This window comes from Haplochromis burtoni, unplaced genomic scaffold (genome assembly GCF_018398535.1).
Source record: "Haplochromis burtoni strain Fernald_Lab_line unplaced genomic scaffold, NCSU_Asbu1 Contig_84, whole genome shotgun sequence".
In the NCBI taxonomy this organism is placed as follows: domain Eukaryota; kingdom Metazoa; phylum Chordata; class Actinopteri; order Cichliformes; family Cichlidae; genus Haplochromis; species Haplochromis burtoni.
In genome coordinates, this window is record NW_024582445.1 from 1809634 (window position 1) to 1826475 (window position 16842).

Below are 16842 nucleotides of genomic sequence, written 5' to 3' on the forward strand. Positions count from 1 at the left end.
AAAACAAAGCAACACAAAGTATAGTGACTTGCAATTCAGTCTTGATCACAGATTGACTTGCCTTTAGCAGACTATGTATTAACCAAAAGAGGAAGTAATCAGTCATTGCTAAAACCCTTTTATATGTGCCACCTGCAGGCAAGAAAAGCAATAGCTTCTGTAAATGTAGCTCTGCAGGCAGTGCACTTTACAGTTCTGCACAGGGATGAGGTTTGCCTTTAGGAGGTTTTCATCATTTACAGTGATGCAAAGCTGTCTCTGTTTCATCAAGAACAAACAGAATTTTTCTGTGTGTGGAGAAGACGCTTTCAAAGGAGTCCAGTCTTTGATGACTGGAAAACATCCAGGATTTTCTAAAGTGACATTAGTGAAACATTCATGCAGCTAACGTTTCATCTCAAAGTCCTTTTCTGTTTGGGGATATATTGTACGAGCTAATAGGTAGTAGTAGTGTGTAGCTGAAAAACAACATTTTCCGGACACACAATTTTGGTATTTAGTCACCCCAGATATATTCTCCTTAGCAGGACCTGGTTGCTTTTGTTGACAGGTGAACAAAACTGAAAACTCAAGTTTTCAGGTGTTTCAAAAACTGAAAGTGTTATGAAGGCTGGTGGAGTCTTATGTTCCTGGCACCATCCTAGGTTAGAAAAAACCCACTAAAATTTCTTTTTTTCTTAAAGTAATATCAATATTTTTGCTATATAACTTTTAGTGCAATTATTTTGAAAGTGTATACCTTCTGCTAATTTGTGAAATGTTTTTATGTGACAGAATAGTGCAATTAATTTGTTAATCATAATACAGATATATATATTTTTGTAATTGAATTAATTTCTTGTTACCTTGCGACACTTATTTGGTACGTGGATATTTTATGCTGCATATTATTTGCACAATCTAAACCACCATTCTTTTCATACAGATGATATTTTATTGGCATAAAATGCACGTCCATCGCTGTTCTTCCTTCCATATTGTTCACAACACACACCCGCCCATCAGCATGTCAAAGCAGAAACGTCGATTATTTTTGGTAGAGCTCCACTGCTCAATCATAGTCTACCCCTATAGTTACTTTTTTACCATAACCTGTCAAGGTTAAGGTTCAGTGAACTGTGTTTTAATGAAATTCCCTTTGCACAACATTTTTGTCTATTCTTTCATGGCCCATCTGTCAGCACACTCGTTTCTGACACCTCTCATGAACAAATTTGTTTTTTCTTGGCACTGCCGGCTGTGTGTGTTACATCAGCTACCCACTATAATTGTTGGTCTAAGATGGTGGTACAGTCAGTTATCCCTTATTCAGAAACAATAGCATTTCATTATAGCATCAACTTTGTGTAAATAAGCATCACAAAATGTTTAGGCTTAAATGACTTCTCAAGGGACGTGACGGATTCATGTAAAATGAAATGGTGGAGTGGCCACTATGTGCACAACACAGCACCTTCTTGACAAACACTACTCTAAATTAAATGTTCAAGAGTGTTATACACTGGAGAAAATTGCCTTTCATGCACATGTATATTTATATTCATGAAAAGCCTCTATTCCAGTCATTATCAGGGTCAAAGATCGAGAATAGAGAGAGCAATTCGCTAAGGCATTTCACGGGCAACGTCTCCATCACGCTATTTCACCTAAACTCAAATGGATAATTCAGCACGATGGTGTCAAGATAAAGCTCTCGTAGTGACGGTGGCAGTGATTTAGGTCTGGAATAGACAACGGCCTTGTCTCATTGTGACACTCTGCCATATGGCGTCTCCGAGTCCACATACAACAAATGCAATGCAGAGATCGTTATGGAATGCAGAATATGCATGAGTATTCCCACTGTGGAATCACTTCATTAGAGCATTACGATGTTCTGTAATTACACTCTCATCAATTGTTCATCATTTTTAATGCTATAGGGACGGTCACGGCTATCGACCTATTAGTCTCGTAATTCTGCTCTGGCGCACTGTCCAAAACTAAACGTGGAAATGTATCAATGTCAGTACAGTTTCAACGTGTGACTTGTAACATTCACGTGTTCGTGTGATTGTAAGGATTCAGATTTTATCATGTGACGTGACAGCAAATTTGTTTTGCTCCTGGTAGTGGTGATATCTAGATACACTTCACCTTCATTAGGAGCTGGATGATACCTTATTGTGGCTTTCCTTTCTGGTTGCAGTAGTGACACAATCAGAACTAAATGATCTGCTGAAAGATGCTGATTAAATGAATAATGACTATAACAAACACACAGCAACATTGCAATAATAGCTGCTCCATGTTTTGCTAACTGGTTTTAGTGGGATTAGGATTTAGTAGTCATTTGAGTAGCCAGTGAACAGTGAAGCTTAGTCCATTGAACTAAAGTTGACTTAATAGTTGATTGCTATAGAATTCAGTGCTGTCTGCATTAATCTCGTTAAACTGACGTTAACGCCAAAACTGCATTAACGCGACAAATCTCCATTAACGAGTTACCGGGGATTGCTCCGTGCGTGGCGCGTTGGCCCTGTCCAGCGTCATGTTAATGAGATTAACGCTGACAGCACTAATAGATTTATATAAAGGACGGGTGTAGCCAACAGATCAGAAAGGTCCCGTTAATGCAAAACTGCCTTTTAAATGTACCACTCATTAGGTAGATATTAGGACTTGGAGCTATGTTTCCCTTATGTGGTTTCAGGTGTTACTCACCCAAATATGGTCACATCAAGGTGGCAGTGGACATGATGTCAGACTTCAGCTTTCCAAAAAGTAATCCACAAACCACAGGGTGGCGATGCACAGCTCTGTTATATAGTCTATGTGGATTTTGTGCCACTTTTGTTCGTATGAGTCATGTGTGTGTGCGTTTTATGTGAAGACAATTTGAATTCAAGGCAGGAAAAGCAGACTGTACAACTGACAAGAATAACAGAATGTATTTGAAGAAGTAAGTTATTAAAGTAATTACAGAATGTAAATGCATTGAACAGATACTAATGGGAAAATGCTGACCATATATAGCATCAAATATGGAGCGTGCTTTCATAAAAATCTTAGGGAACATAGATTCAGTTTTACTTTTCATGCCCTGTTTTTTGTCTTGTGTTAAAAAGTAATATTTTTTCATGTTTTTCATTCCTTTAGAACAATTTTTATTCAGCCTCATTCTTTACAGCTATATAACCTTTATTCCCTGGAGGGAATTCAGTTTTCACATTGCCTATAATAAGGTTCAGCGCACATTGGCCTTCCTATCAAGCCAATCCTCTGGTGCTGGTTCAGCTTCAGCTGAGATGGGTCTCTCACCCATGGGTCCACAGAGATGGGCATGGCACGGGTCGGTGCCGAAATGGGTTGAATGACTGCACATTGCCCTGAAGTGTCAAGCATAACGTCATCCAGTGACGTGCCTTTCAAGGTCATTGCTGCCCTACTGGTCTGTAGCTCCACTCCACTTTGGAGCAAGCTCAAATGCAGTGTGTGAACTGAAACATTTGTAGTATTGAGGTTTTCCACATTTTTCCTAAGAGTGGACTCAGAATATTGGCCAGCCCTCAGTCCTCATGAACATCAATGAGCCTTGGCTGCACATGAATATGGCACAGATTCACCAGTTGTCTTTCCTTGGACCATTTTTAGTATGTTGGCTTCTAACCACTCCATACCGAGAACACTCCAAAAGACCTGCTGTTTTTGAGGTGCTTGGACCCAGTCATTTTGTCATTACAATTTGGCGCTTTTAAAAGTTGCTCAGATCCTTACACTTGCAGTTTTCCCTGCTTCCAATACACTAACTTCAAGAACCGTTCTCCAACTGCCTAATATATCACGTCCCTTGGCAGGTATCATTGCATAAAGACATTCGCATTGCCTGTCTTTGGTTTTACTGTTGTGGCAGACATTTGAGAATGATCTCTGTACAGTACATGGTATTGAAAAGGTGCTGCAAAGTACTAATGTCATTTATTAGCTTAGCTAGTCACAACATGGACACCAGTATGAAAAATTAGATCGGAGATGTCAGCACTGACACACAACAGAATGGACTGTTTTGTAGAGTGAAAAACTGTTAATGAGGATGATATCAGTTTCGCTGCATTGTGCACCAGGAACCACTGTCTCTTAAATCATTATACTGTATATAAATGACACAAGAGTAGTTGTCCAGGATGTCATTTTCTCCCTGCAGGTCCAACAACAAACACATTACCAAATTAAAAAAAAACCTAAACACATATTTACATAAGCTATCTCAGGTTAAAGCACATTTGACTTATACATGATAATTTCAATAAAGAATACCTTTCTACTTTTGAAACACTAAAGGGAAATAATATTTTTGAAGGTTTGTTTAATAGAGTGTTGCAATGGTTTTATCAGCAAGGCCCACTTGAGATCAAATTGGACTGTATGAATATGACTCATGAACTAAAACGAGTTCGACAAACCCTCCTCTAGATAAATAATTTATGGCTCAACATTGGGCTGCAGGCCATTAACATTAATTTGAACACAGAATATCCATCAGAATGAAAAAATAGAAAAAAAATGTAATTTTTCTTAAAAGCCTCTCCAACATAATTAAACAACACTGCATGTAACAGCTTTTTAATTGATTTGTGTTTTTTTATTAAATCCATTTAGTGATTGTGTAGTTTATTCAGAAAGTGTAATTTCTTAACATCTGTTGAACTACTTCCAGAGATAATCCAGAGTGCTGCACTACCAGTCCAGATTCCAAGATGATCTCAAAAAGTATTTATCAGTCTCCCAAATTCTGTTTTATGCTCTCTAAGTTTCTCATATATGACTTGGGTTCTTTTATCTAGTGGAGTTTTACTCATTATTTGCTCTTTCTTCACTTCTGTTTCTCAAATCTTTGAGGCTACCCAACTGTTTTAGAATCATTTTCTTTATTTAATTTTTTCATTGTCTCGTAATCTTTTTTTTCTCCTCACTTCTGATGCCCTTTCACATCTCTCTTCATCAGTCTAGCTCCTTTTCTCTCTAAGTTTCCCTCTCTCTTTTACATACCCTTGATGCATTCCTGCTGGTCCTAGTCTGTCCAAAGGGATTAATTGATAGTGAGAGATAATAAATCTTCCCATTAGGCGCAAGGCCCCTGCCCATCGCTCATTATGCACCTGCTGCTCCTCAACGGCATGGCCTGGGGTTTCCCCGGCTTTTTTAACACACACATCTGCCATCCCAACGCCAGCAAGGTTAATCTCTTTCTCTCTATCGTAGCAGATTGGCTCTCTCTCAAGACACATACTTGTTCATGCATGAAAGCCATTTAAAGCACACATGTCTATTTATTCTTTCTCTTCTTGTTTTTTTTCTCAGAGTTGAGAAGCTTGGATATGTGCACGCTGTTGTATGCAAATGCAACAATCTAGAGAATTTGAAAAAAGACCAGCATACAAAATCTTCAACTAAACAGGGAATATAACAATCTAGAATATGGATACTTATAGAATATGTCAAGTCTTCAGGTGTTTCAAAATGTCTCAGTTTCAGCACATAGACCTGTTTTGTTAAGAATGTATAATCTATGTTGTCATTTTTCTATGTTCTGTTATGATATGATCAGTTTTGTTTTACTGTTGCAAATTATACACTTTTTGGCCACTTTACTAGGTTATGTTTTCTTTTAGAGTGCCGCGGTTGTTGGTGCTAGGCCATTTGCTCTCACTATTTTAGACACAGCTGATCTACTGGGATTTCCCCGCATAACCATATGTAGAATTTACAGAGAATCTGGAAAAGAAAAAAAAATAGAGAGAGGCATTTCTCTGGGTGAAATCCTTCATTGAGGTCAGTGGAGAATGGCTAGAGGGTTTGAGCAAATAGGAAGCCAACAGTAACTCAAATAACCGCTTGTTACAACCAAGTTTTAGTGTTAGGGTTGAATATTCTTTAAATGCCACAGCCTACTGAGCCACCCCTCATTATGCTTTGCTAAGAAAATTGGAAATATTTCAGCTAAGAAAATTGGTAATGTTATAAAATATAGTATATAAGGCAGAGTGTGTACAATTTTAATGAGCTTGAAAGATAATGATCACTTTTATTCTTCAACACAGCCTGAACTCTTCTAGGCAAGCTTTTCTGCAATTTCTTTTAGTCTTCAGGAAGAGTTCTCAAAGGGAGTGCCAAAGAGTTTGGTCTTTGATGGATTTTTTTTCATATTTCTTAGGGACATGCTTTTAAGATACTATTTATCAAGTAAGCATGTGATGCTATCATGTCAGCATGGACCAAAATCCATAAAGCATGTTTCCAGCATCTTGTTGGCAAAAGGGGACCAACCTGTTAGTAAGAAGGTTACAGTGAATATATTTTTGAATATTAATCTTATTTTCTATAGAAGGCATTTGGCTAAGATAACTTGCTTTATGCCATCCTATTATGCAGCCTTTCAGTTTGATTTCAAATCCTCGAATTTTGCCTGAAAGCATCAGATGTTGAGTCAAAGTCCTTAAACAGTGGGCACTGACCTCTCTTTCCACACATGGTTGTTTGTATTTGCAATTAGACAATATATTTTCATCATCATCGCTTGCTGTTATACATTTTTGTTATGTCTTTGATGTTTCCTTATGCATTCTGCATAATGGCATAATGCATAGTCACTAACAGGTTCTTCATAATGATAATCAAAATCTGATTCGAGGAAATTGAATCTAATCCAGTAATTTTGGGCACATCTGCAAGCTTTCTAACACGAAGCAACCAAAATCACAGAAATGCAAATAGTACCTTGAATGTGAGACTCACTGCAAAACGTTTAACTGTAACTCTGAATGTGTTGATACTGAAAGCTCAAAGATATTCAGTGATAACATGCTAAAGCCACATCTTTAGCACGATGGAACATCACTAATCAGTCAGTAGATCAACAGATATAAATAGTTTGTATTTTTATTTAAAACCTCATATAACCCATACAGCAAACTGTACAATTGAATTATTCACAGTGTGTTAAAAAGAAAATAATTCAGTAGCTTTTATATAGTATTTTGTCGATTTTCCCCATGTTTTACTCGGCTGTGGGTTATTCTAATGTTCTTTTAACACATACAGTTACTAGGAAAACAAAATCTTTTTTTCCTTTTTTTTTTTACAAAACCTTACAAAAACTATATTCATAGAAATTCTGCATGTCCACAAAGAAAACCCTGGTTGGCACCAACATATTTATCATATTGTTTGAGAGGTTTTCTGCCAAATGATAGAAGCTTTGCAACTGAAAAGAAAGGTATACATAAGAAGGCATACCATCATGACTGCTAGAAAATCAAAATTCATATCACACACTGCTAATGGAACACACTTTTCTCCCACATTTCTTACAAGTTTGTGTAAAATGACATTATTCACATTAATTTATTTCTTAAAAAACATATATATTCAGTAATCAAACTGACTGGATCAGCCAAATCCGAAACCCTGTTGTAATTCCAACTAATCGGATGACATTTTGATTTACTTTCACATATTACAGACGTGAAAAGCAATCTTGTCTTTCAATAACCTGCATGAAAAGCTACAGTTCACATGAGGGTAACAGTAACGTAGCAGAACCATGTATCAACCACAGCCGTACTTTAGACCAGGTTGTCATCAGGATTTCATGAAGAGTGAAGGTCCGGGTTAGGGTTACGTAATATAATCCTACTCTAAAACAACGTCCCCCAAATTCTTAGGAAAGCTCAGCATTTCCATTTCATTTTCACCTCATAGAAATATTCTCGCCATCATATAAGAAGATTTACATACTGTATATTTTTTCCATCCGGATGATATTAATCCAATATACCATATCATATAATGCATTTCTTTTAAATAAATTTAAAAAAAGGTGTGGGGCTATGGATTTGGGGTAAAGTGAGGAAGTAGTTAAAATTGACCTCTCTAATGAAATAAATAGCATCTAGAACATATTTACCTGTTAACAGAATTCATTTATAACAGTATAAATTTAGCAAAATACATTTTCTCCTGCTGATTTTATCTACATATTCTACTTTGCAGGAGGGAATTGATAAAACAATAATACAGTCAATCTCTACCAAATCAATGCTTAGTATTACAGACTGGAGTTTCCTTGAATCATAGATAGTTACAAATTATTATTTTGTTGTTGTTGTTGTTGTTGATGTTGTTTCTGCGTATCAACAATTTAAACCTCACAGAGGTTTGCTGTTCATTCAGCTTTCAGGCGACAGCAGCTCACAGACTCCTCGAATCTTTCTTGGGCACGACACTCGCTTTAGATACAGTATAGCATACAGTATATGAGCACACAAAACTGTGATCTGTCACCACATTGTCTTTCAGTATGTTCACACACGACACGTATGAATTCAGTCCACATCAGGTAATTGAAAAGAAGAATACGGACGTTCTGGTCGCAGATGACCTTCAGAATCTTGCTTTGCTCATTTAAACCCAAACTTATGCCCAGTATATATAACGCAAACCAATCATTTGTCCAAAAAGCCTGCAGATCACACAGATGAATGAAGTGTTTAACATGTCAGAAGCAGTTGGGACATTCAGTGGTCCTGTGGCCACATTCAGACACAGACCAAACACATATTTTAGTGAATATGTCATGCTTAAATGCTTGAAAAAAAAAAAACAACAACAAAAAAACCCAAACAAAACAAACTCTGTCTCTCAGTTGTAATATAAACAGAAATGCCTGAAATAATGCCCTTCAGCCCAATCAAGAGTTAGAGATTTTAGAAAAACTGCAGCCTGCCACAACTAGTCAAAACTGCTTCAATGTTTTCAGTATTATTATTAAAACTGTTTGACATTTTTGACTTTTGAACAGGAAATTGATCAATAAGTTTTCCTGTGTTGTTTGTACAATAATTGTTTTACATTACATTTTGATAAACATTTTTTTTAATCTAAGTTGGTTTGCTTAACCATAAAATATAATGTATTTAGGATACCTATTACCCTGCATGGTTTGAACAAACATTACAACAAGATTATTACAACAAAAGTTAAAACGCTCCAATTTGCTTTTCATTGGACTTTTCATTGGATGCAAGATTTGTGCTCCTAAGTGAACCGTTCTGCCCCATATGCTAATGTAAATGCTTCTACTGAATCATCATATCTTTGGCAATCATCATTTTAAGTTAATAAAATTTAGTCATGTACAAAATTATTAGACACAAAAGGTATTACTAGGACCATTATAGCAAGGTTGTATCTCTCGTTTTTTAATACATCTCAACAATCCACTTTGCATCAGTGACTATGATTGCTTGTGTCTATCAATATAATTAATTACAAATTACAACTAACTTAATTGCTCAACTTTTAACTAGCCGTCCACCAATAACAATACTGCACATACTAAATTAGTTTTCCTATACCTTTTGACTCAATGACAACCATTAAAGCCCAGACAACAAGTTTGAGGTAACATTATTTTTTGCTGTCTGAGGCCATTTAGGAGTGTGTAAATCAATCAATTGGGTAAAGGTAGAAACTCAATTTTTGCATGTGGCAAAACTGAACTTCAATCAGAGCTCCTTCCGTTCTTGTATTGTATATCTCTCATTTATTGCCATTGTCCATAGAGCCATTCTTCTCGCTGTGTTCTGCTAAGTTTTTTCAGCCTGATTCAGGATTCCTTGAACATTGTGTTTTTTTTCCCTTGTGTTTCTATGTTGCGCACGTAAACATCAGACTTGAAACTGATTGAGTGTATATACTGTTTCCTTTCTCAGGAATGGGCTTTTTTTCTTTTCTCAGAACCTCACTGAATCCTGCTTTTACCTCTTTCAGTTTGGATTACAATGGTGAATGTTGTCATACCTGTGTGGCTGATGCTGCCATTTTCAGTTGCCCATGTTTTGTTAGTGTTCCCATGTCACTGTGGTTAATGCTGTATCTGGTGATCCCATCTATACCATTGTCTCTAGTCACTGGCAGTGCCCCTGAAACATTGCTCAGCAGGCTCTTGCCCTGTGGGGAACACATTGTCACGGGAACACAGGAGTCATCCCAGTGCTGCAGCTCATGTTGTCCTTTCCTGGGAGTCGTCGGTCGTTGTAGGCGTGCATGTTGATCACTGCATCCGTCTTCACCATGACTGGAGGCTGAGGTTTGTGTTTCACCCGTCTCTCGCAGGTGAACGACAGTCTGATCTCGTCCACCATGGCACTGCACAAAGACCTCTGGGCAAAAAGGGAGGATGCGGAGAGGGCAGCGAGAAGGAGAAGAGGGGAAAGGGACGGGGGGTAAATGCCTTAGCTTTAAATTGTTCTGACAGCAGAGAGTGTCGGCAGTCTAAGGAGCACAAAATGGATAAAAACATTTATGTTGGGTTAATTCTGGTATGTTTGCATTGTGTGCATGTGCATGGCTGTCATCAATATCAAACTGCAACACCACCCCGCGTAGAGTTCACACAATTCATTGTTTCTGTGTCAAAAAAGTTTGGTGTGAGAACATGCAACTATTTTCTTAACATGACTCAAATTAATGATTTACAACAGCAAAGGCGCTCATGATATTCTGACATCGCCAGTGACTAATAATGGATTACGTCTCTATGCTCCAATTTGCAATTATGCTTGTTAAAATAAGTAAATGTTGTGGTGTTATGGCCAAGTCCTCCTGGGGATTAGCCAAAGGCATGCAAATCCTTTTATAACATGTTTGAACGAAAAAGCCATGAATAGAGCACAGCTTTGGTTTAGCGGCTATATGGAACGCAGCAAAATAACAAAATGGCACATGCACCAACTTCTTAGCAAAAAGGTGAATCAAATGCTAGTACAGTGTAATTAAATTAATTTCTAAGTAATTTTCCATGCATACTTAAAAAAATATATTCTTCTGTTAATTTATGAGGACATATACCTGCTCACGTTCCGCAGTCTTCCGTAGTTTGTAGATGAATTCAGCAATTGCCACAAAAACAGATAGCACTAGGCCAGATGCCAGCACAATGAATATACCACCCAGGTTCTGGATACCCATGGGGCCTGTTTCGCGATGCCGTTCATCCAGGCAGCTGCTCCCACTCCACCACTTCTCCTTTAGCATGTGTAGGCGCCCATCCTCCAAGATGCTTAGGATTGCTATGGAGATTTTGTCTCTGTACGGAGAGCCTGGAAGCAACATAAGGCCTATTTTACTTTGGAAGAAACACCAGCTGGACTCTGTGATAATAAGGTTCATAAACATGCTGTGACACACTCTCACTAGTAGCTTAAAAAAAAAGTTTTATGTTGCTGCCACATCTGAATAGTAATACCTCAACCTCCTTCTTCAAAAAGTAACACATAACTTTTGAAAACTTTTCAATTTTTATAACTTCTAGTCTCAAATATACTCGTTAGCCATTTAAAAGTCCTACCGAGGGGAGTGCCGATGCCGTAGCCTTTGCTGTCGATAAGTCCTCCCACCTGTGTCAGGTTACAGTTCCTTCTAGTGATGTAATCAATAGTGGTGGACTCCGTAATGAGGGCATAGTCTGACTTCAACACCCTCTGAATACCATCTTCAATAGACTTCACCAGTGAAGTTCTTGGCCGGCTGCTCATAAAGGCCCACATCTTCTCAAAAGTAGAAACTCTAGATTTCTGTAAAGGATGAAAAGATGCAGTTTTTAAAAAGTGACTCATTTTAACAGTTCCCTAGCTGCAGGCGAGAGAAAGTAGCTAAAAAAAGTACAATGCTTCTGCCACTAAAAAAAAAAAAAATCAATTTTAAATAAATAAATTTCAGATGTTAGATGCCCCAAGGTGTTAAATCTGAAAATACTGCTAACCATAAAATCTCTCTAGTCCCTCTGGAAGAAAAACTTAGGGGGATTTTTTCTCCTTCTTTTAAAAAAAATTGAATAGAAAATGTCAGAGATGACACTTGTTCATTTACAGCACTTAACAATACAGTTTCTTAGCCTGTGATCAAATAGATTTAAATGATTACCCATATCTTCTTTGTCACAAGATTAAAGGACAGTAAATTAAAGCTCTGTACATATCTGTCCTCATAAGTGCTACTGAAGCAGCAATAATAGACAGCCTTGCCATTAGTGTTACATCAGGCTATGTGGTATTTCATGCAATTTTCTAGGAGGTCACATTTATGCCATGTCTAATCCTAGATAATTACTATTTAAAGAGTATAAGCCATTTCAAATTGTGAAAGATGCCACTATAAGAAGCCCTCTATTATTGTTAACTGCAGTATAAGCACAATCTTGGCTGCTTAAAACTGAGATATGATAGTCTGATATTAAAACTTTAAAGTACCAATTAAGATGTATGGCAAATGCTGCCAAGTTGGCATCTTACCATATGGTAGCTTAGTACGGCTTATTTGTGTTACAGCAGTGTGTAAATTACGAATGACTCATAATAAAGAACGTCTCCCCATCTTTCCCCAGTGAACAATGGGAGCTACATCAGGCATTTTTTCAGCCTATCATTAGTAGGTGGTAATAGTCATAGACAGGCTCCTTAGTGCACTTTTTTTAATCCAATGGGCAGCTCATAAGATAAGTTCTGGCCTATAGTGGTTGACTCTTTTTCTAGAGAAACGAAACATGTGCTACAACACTATTATAATTTCACAATCATGATTTGAAAGCTGTCTTATTCTGGATAAATGTAAAACTAGACTTAGATTGTGTTATAAATGTGTTGAAATAATCATCCATCCATCCATTCGCTTCCGCTTATCCTTTTCAGGGTCGCGGGGGGCGCTGGAGCCTATCCCAGCCAGCTGGCTCAAGAGTTGGAAGTTTGCCTTGTAATCGGAAGGTTGCCGGTTCGAGCCCCGGCTTGGACAGTCTCGGTCGTTGTGTCCTTGGGCAAGACACTTCACCTACTGGTGGTGGTCAGAGGGCCCGGTGGCGCCAGTGTCCGGCAGCCTCGCCTCTGTGGCTACAATGTAGCTTGCCATCACCAGTGTGTGAATGTGTGCGTGAATGGGTGGATGACTGGATATGTAAAGCGCTTTGGGGTCCTTAGGGACTAGTAAAGCGCTATATAAATACAGGCCATTTACCATAGGGCGAAAGGCGGGGTACACCCTGAACAGGTCGCCAGTCTGTCGCAGGGCTAACACATAGGGACAGACAACCATTCACACTCACATTCACACCTAGTGGCAATTTGGATTATCCAATTAACCTATCCCCACAAGCTGCATGTCTTTGGACGGGAGGAAGCCAGAGTACCCGGAGGGAACCCACGCAAACACGGGGAGAACATGCAAACTCCACACAGAAAGACCCCGGCCTGATGGTGGAATTGAACTCAGGACCTTCTTGCTGTGCGGCAACAGTGCTAACCACCGTGCCACCGTGGCTTAAATTATACACAATCTCAATACAATCTTAATCCCCAAATGGTAGTAACAGAAATCATCTGGTATCACAATCTTTTGGTAGCTTTTTTGACCTCAGTCCTCTGTATGTGCAGCACACAGCACGTGTGACTCCATCCAGAGCAAAGCTACGAACAGTTGAATATATTTTTCTAAATAAGTTTAAGACCAAATGCATCCATTTGCAGAGGCTTTATCTGCTCCCTGGTCTCATCAGTATTTATCATGCTTCTCTGCCTCATTGAGTTAACATCATTAAGCCGTTCTGTAAGAGCAAGTAGGAGCAGAGGGCACGTGAGTCTTGGATAATTATACACCTGTGTCTCCTATTTATGATGCAATAATCACAACCGTGATTATCAAAGTATTGAAACTGATCAAAAATAACAGTTTTACATTGGAAAAAGTAACATAAATACAGATTACTTCTGCATACATGGTAAACTGGGATTATGGTGATACTCCTTTACATAAGCAAAATGCAATTCGATTAATCATCAGCACATCAATATTGTTTTTCAATGTAAACATTATCAACAGAAAATATGCATAAATCAAACTCGACAGTGAAGACTAAAGTATTCATGAACTAAAATACAGGATTTGCAGGGCAACAAAAAAAACTAGGGCAGGCCCTGAAAAAGTATTCTTTTTTTTTTCTTTATTCCAATTGAATATCATAATCTTATGTGTCTTCAATAGAAATGTGCAGTGTTTTCATTTTCTTACTCTGAGAAACTGTAACTCTGTTACATGTGTTATTCAGCACCACAGCAGCAGAAGCATCTGAAGCAAAGCTCAAAATAATGAAATAAAGTCAAGACCCTTCAGGCAATCGCTGAAACTTCGGAATAAAAAAACATCATCTGGAACACATCAAACGGTGTAGAGAAGTGGAGAAACTAAAAAGAAAAAAAGCCTTTGCTGTGGGAATTAAAATGTAACTGAATTTATATGTGTAATATAATTCTGATAATAATACTACCATTTGTACCTTGAAGAAAGACATCGTTGCACCATCTTTGACCACGCCGTACTCGATTTTGGTCTGCTTGGCAATGTCGTCAGCTGAGTCCACAGGTGAATCCATTCTTTCCACAGTGAGGAAAGCTGCTAAATTAGCTGTATAGGATGATATGATGATGAGCGTGAAGAACCACCAGATCCCACCAATTATCCTGGTCGACAGGGCTTTGGGCATCAATTCTGAGCCTGTAGGCAATGTAGAGTGAGAGACTATTAAACAATTAGCTATATAAAACTGTACATGCCAACAGTGTAACTGAATAAAACAAATGCAGTGACATGACCATGCATTTTTGTTAATTGGTCTGCAAATTTTTTTGGCAGTGCCACTAGTGTTGATCAAGGTACTGTCAATGAGGAAATGGAAACTGATGCGAGCTTGCCAGGTTAGCCACACTCTAAGCTTAGAATTCAAAAATGGCAGATCAGATCAGTAAAACTGTATGGTGCTTAGAGTTTTACATTATTTTTATTTATTTATTTTTTCAAGCAAGATGAAAATGAAATAATTGATGTGTTTGATTGTATTCAGTCATCAATATTTTCTTAAAGTCAGCTTTGGTAAAGCAACTGCAAAAGAACTTAATCTGTGAAAAAATAGGATGTGAAATCTGATGAAAAGCTTATTTATTTATACCCTCATGGCATTTCATAACTTATCATTTCTTTACATTGAGGTATTGTGTCAAATCATCAACACCAGTATAAAAATGAGAAGAAAATAAAGGTAAGCTATAATACCTAGCCGGACTGACAGTGCACCTCTGCATCAACCTCGACTTTGAGTGGTCCTCTGCTGAGTAATACTATGTTTACAATGGCTCACTGACTGGTGTTAAAGTTACTTTATATCTCATCTCTGACAACCTTTAAAATACCCTTGTGCTTTGTGCACTCTGTTACTTTACTGAGAAGATTTACGAGGGCAATTCTGAAGAGTAACAAGCCCACAGAAGAGGGGCAGAGTGGTCAGCTCTTTAACCTCTTCTACCAAATTTGATTGGATTTGTCCTTTGTGGTCTGACAAAGACTCTGCCTGGTTACAAACAAGGGAAGACAGTAGCATCCTTTAATTCACTATGACTTCAGAGATGGAAGATCCAGATGCATTCTCTTGTTGCACTAAAAATGAAGTGAAGCAACGTGTAACTCAATTGAATTCCACACTATAAAGCGCTGCTGTCAGCAGGGAGCAGTATATGGTGCTGTATCAGAAAACTCTAATAAATACAAAAAGCAGATCAGTCATGTAGTGCCAGGGAAATAAAATGGTGTCAATATACCATACAGTTCTTTGAAGGTCTCTTGTAAACCGAGGAAATAACAAAGTACTTTCTGGGAGAACAATACAGATCCTATGAGTAGCCAGCGCTTCACATCTTGGTGTCCAGGAGCTACACTGCCTTTTTTGACATTTCAGAAATGTTTCCTTTTTTTAGTGATCAATTAACAAAGTAACAGATGAATCAATGTGTGTATTGATTAATATTTTACTATTTTGCAACAAAACATTTTACTTCTGGTTAGCTTTCTCTTGCATCCAGTATATATCTAATGCTAAGCTAATTAGCATTATGGCATTTTTTTTTTCCTAAACTTTCTCAGAAGAAATGTCGATATGGTTATTTCCATAACCAATTAAAGTATTTCTAAAAATATATACAATATATATTACAAACAGTGTATATATTATGTTTAACAAGCAAAAAAAATGGTTTTAAACTAGTTAGCTAACCTAGCTAAAGCAATATCAATAGCCTATTAATCTTTAGCTGAAATAAAAATTCACTGTCCCTTGATGTATACATTTTCCAGTAAAAAGCGGTGAAACTTCTCGTATTAAAATGCATACTCTCAAAAGAAAATATCATATTTTACGAGTTAAAAATTAACTCATAAGGGCTTTTTAGGGGATAGAGACTAAAAATGTTTAAGATTTTCCTTAATAACTCACAGACTGCTTCCAAAACACTAGCAATGTTTTGATAAAATTAACATACATGTGCACTAACTAAAGGTGAAGTTGATATCTTTTCACTAATAAAGACATGACTATAATATTCTAATTCTATAGGCCACTGAAAAAAATACATCAAACTAACCCATTAGGCTTTGTCTCAAACAGGAGTAGTCAGCAAAATAATTACATTGCTGTAGTACTATAATAATTTATCTTTAAAAAAATGTTTAGCCTATATACTTTCAATTTAATATAGATTTTTGAGTACTGCAAGCTATAACTTCAAGGTAAAAATGTATTACTGAAATACACTGATGACTGTGACATTACAGATGTTTAATCTGGTAATTAAAATAAACTGACAATACAGCATCCAATCATTTGGATGTATTTATTTGTGTAATGTATTATATAGCATTTATATTGATATATTTTTGTTATTATAAAATAAAAAAAAATTACATTTAAATGTATATTATCAAAATATT

The 16842-nt window shown here is 37.2% G+C and overlaps 1 protein-coding gene across 1 annotated transcript in view; it reads right to left on the minus strand.

The window, feature by feature from the left end:
• Positions 1–6902: 6902 nt before the first annotated feature.
• The window catches only part of LOC102305675 (glutamate receptor ionotropic, kainate 3), a 95395-nt gene continuing 85455 nt past the window's right edge, over positions 6903–16842 (minus strand). The window contains exons 13-16 of the mRNA XM_014334606.2: positions 14363–14580; positions 11390–11615; positions 10891–11141; positions 6903–10200 (exon numbers count right to left, since the gene is read on the minus strand). Coding sequence (XP_014190092.1) covers positions 9835–10200; positions 10891–11141; positions 11390–11615; positions 14363–14580 — 1061 coding nt within the window. The 3' untranslated portion in view covers positions 6903–9834. The remainder of the gene's footprint in view (positions 10201–10890; positions 11142–11389; positions 11616–14362; positions 14581–16842) is intronic.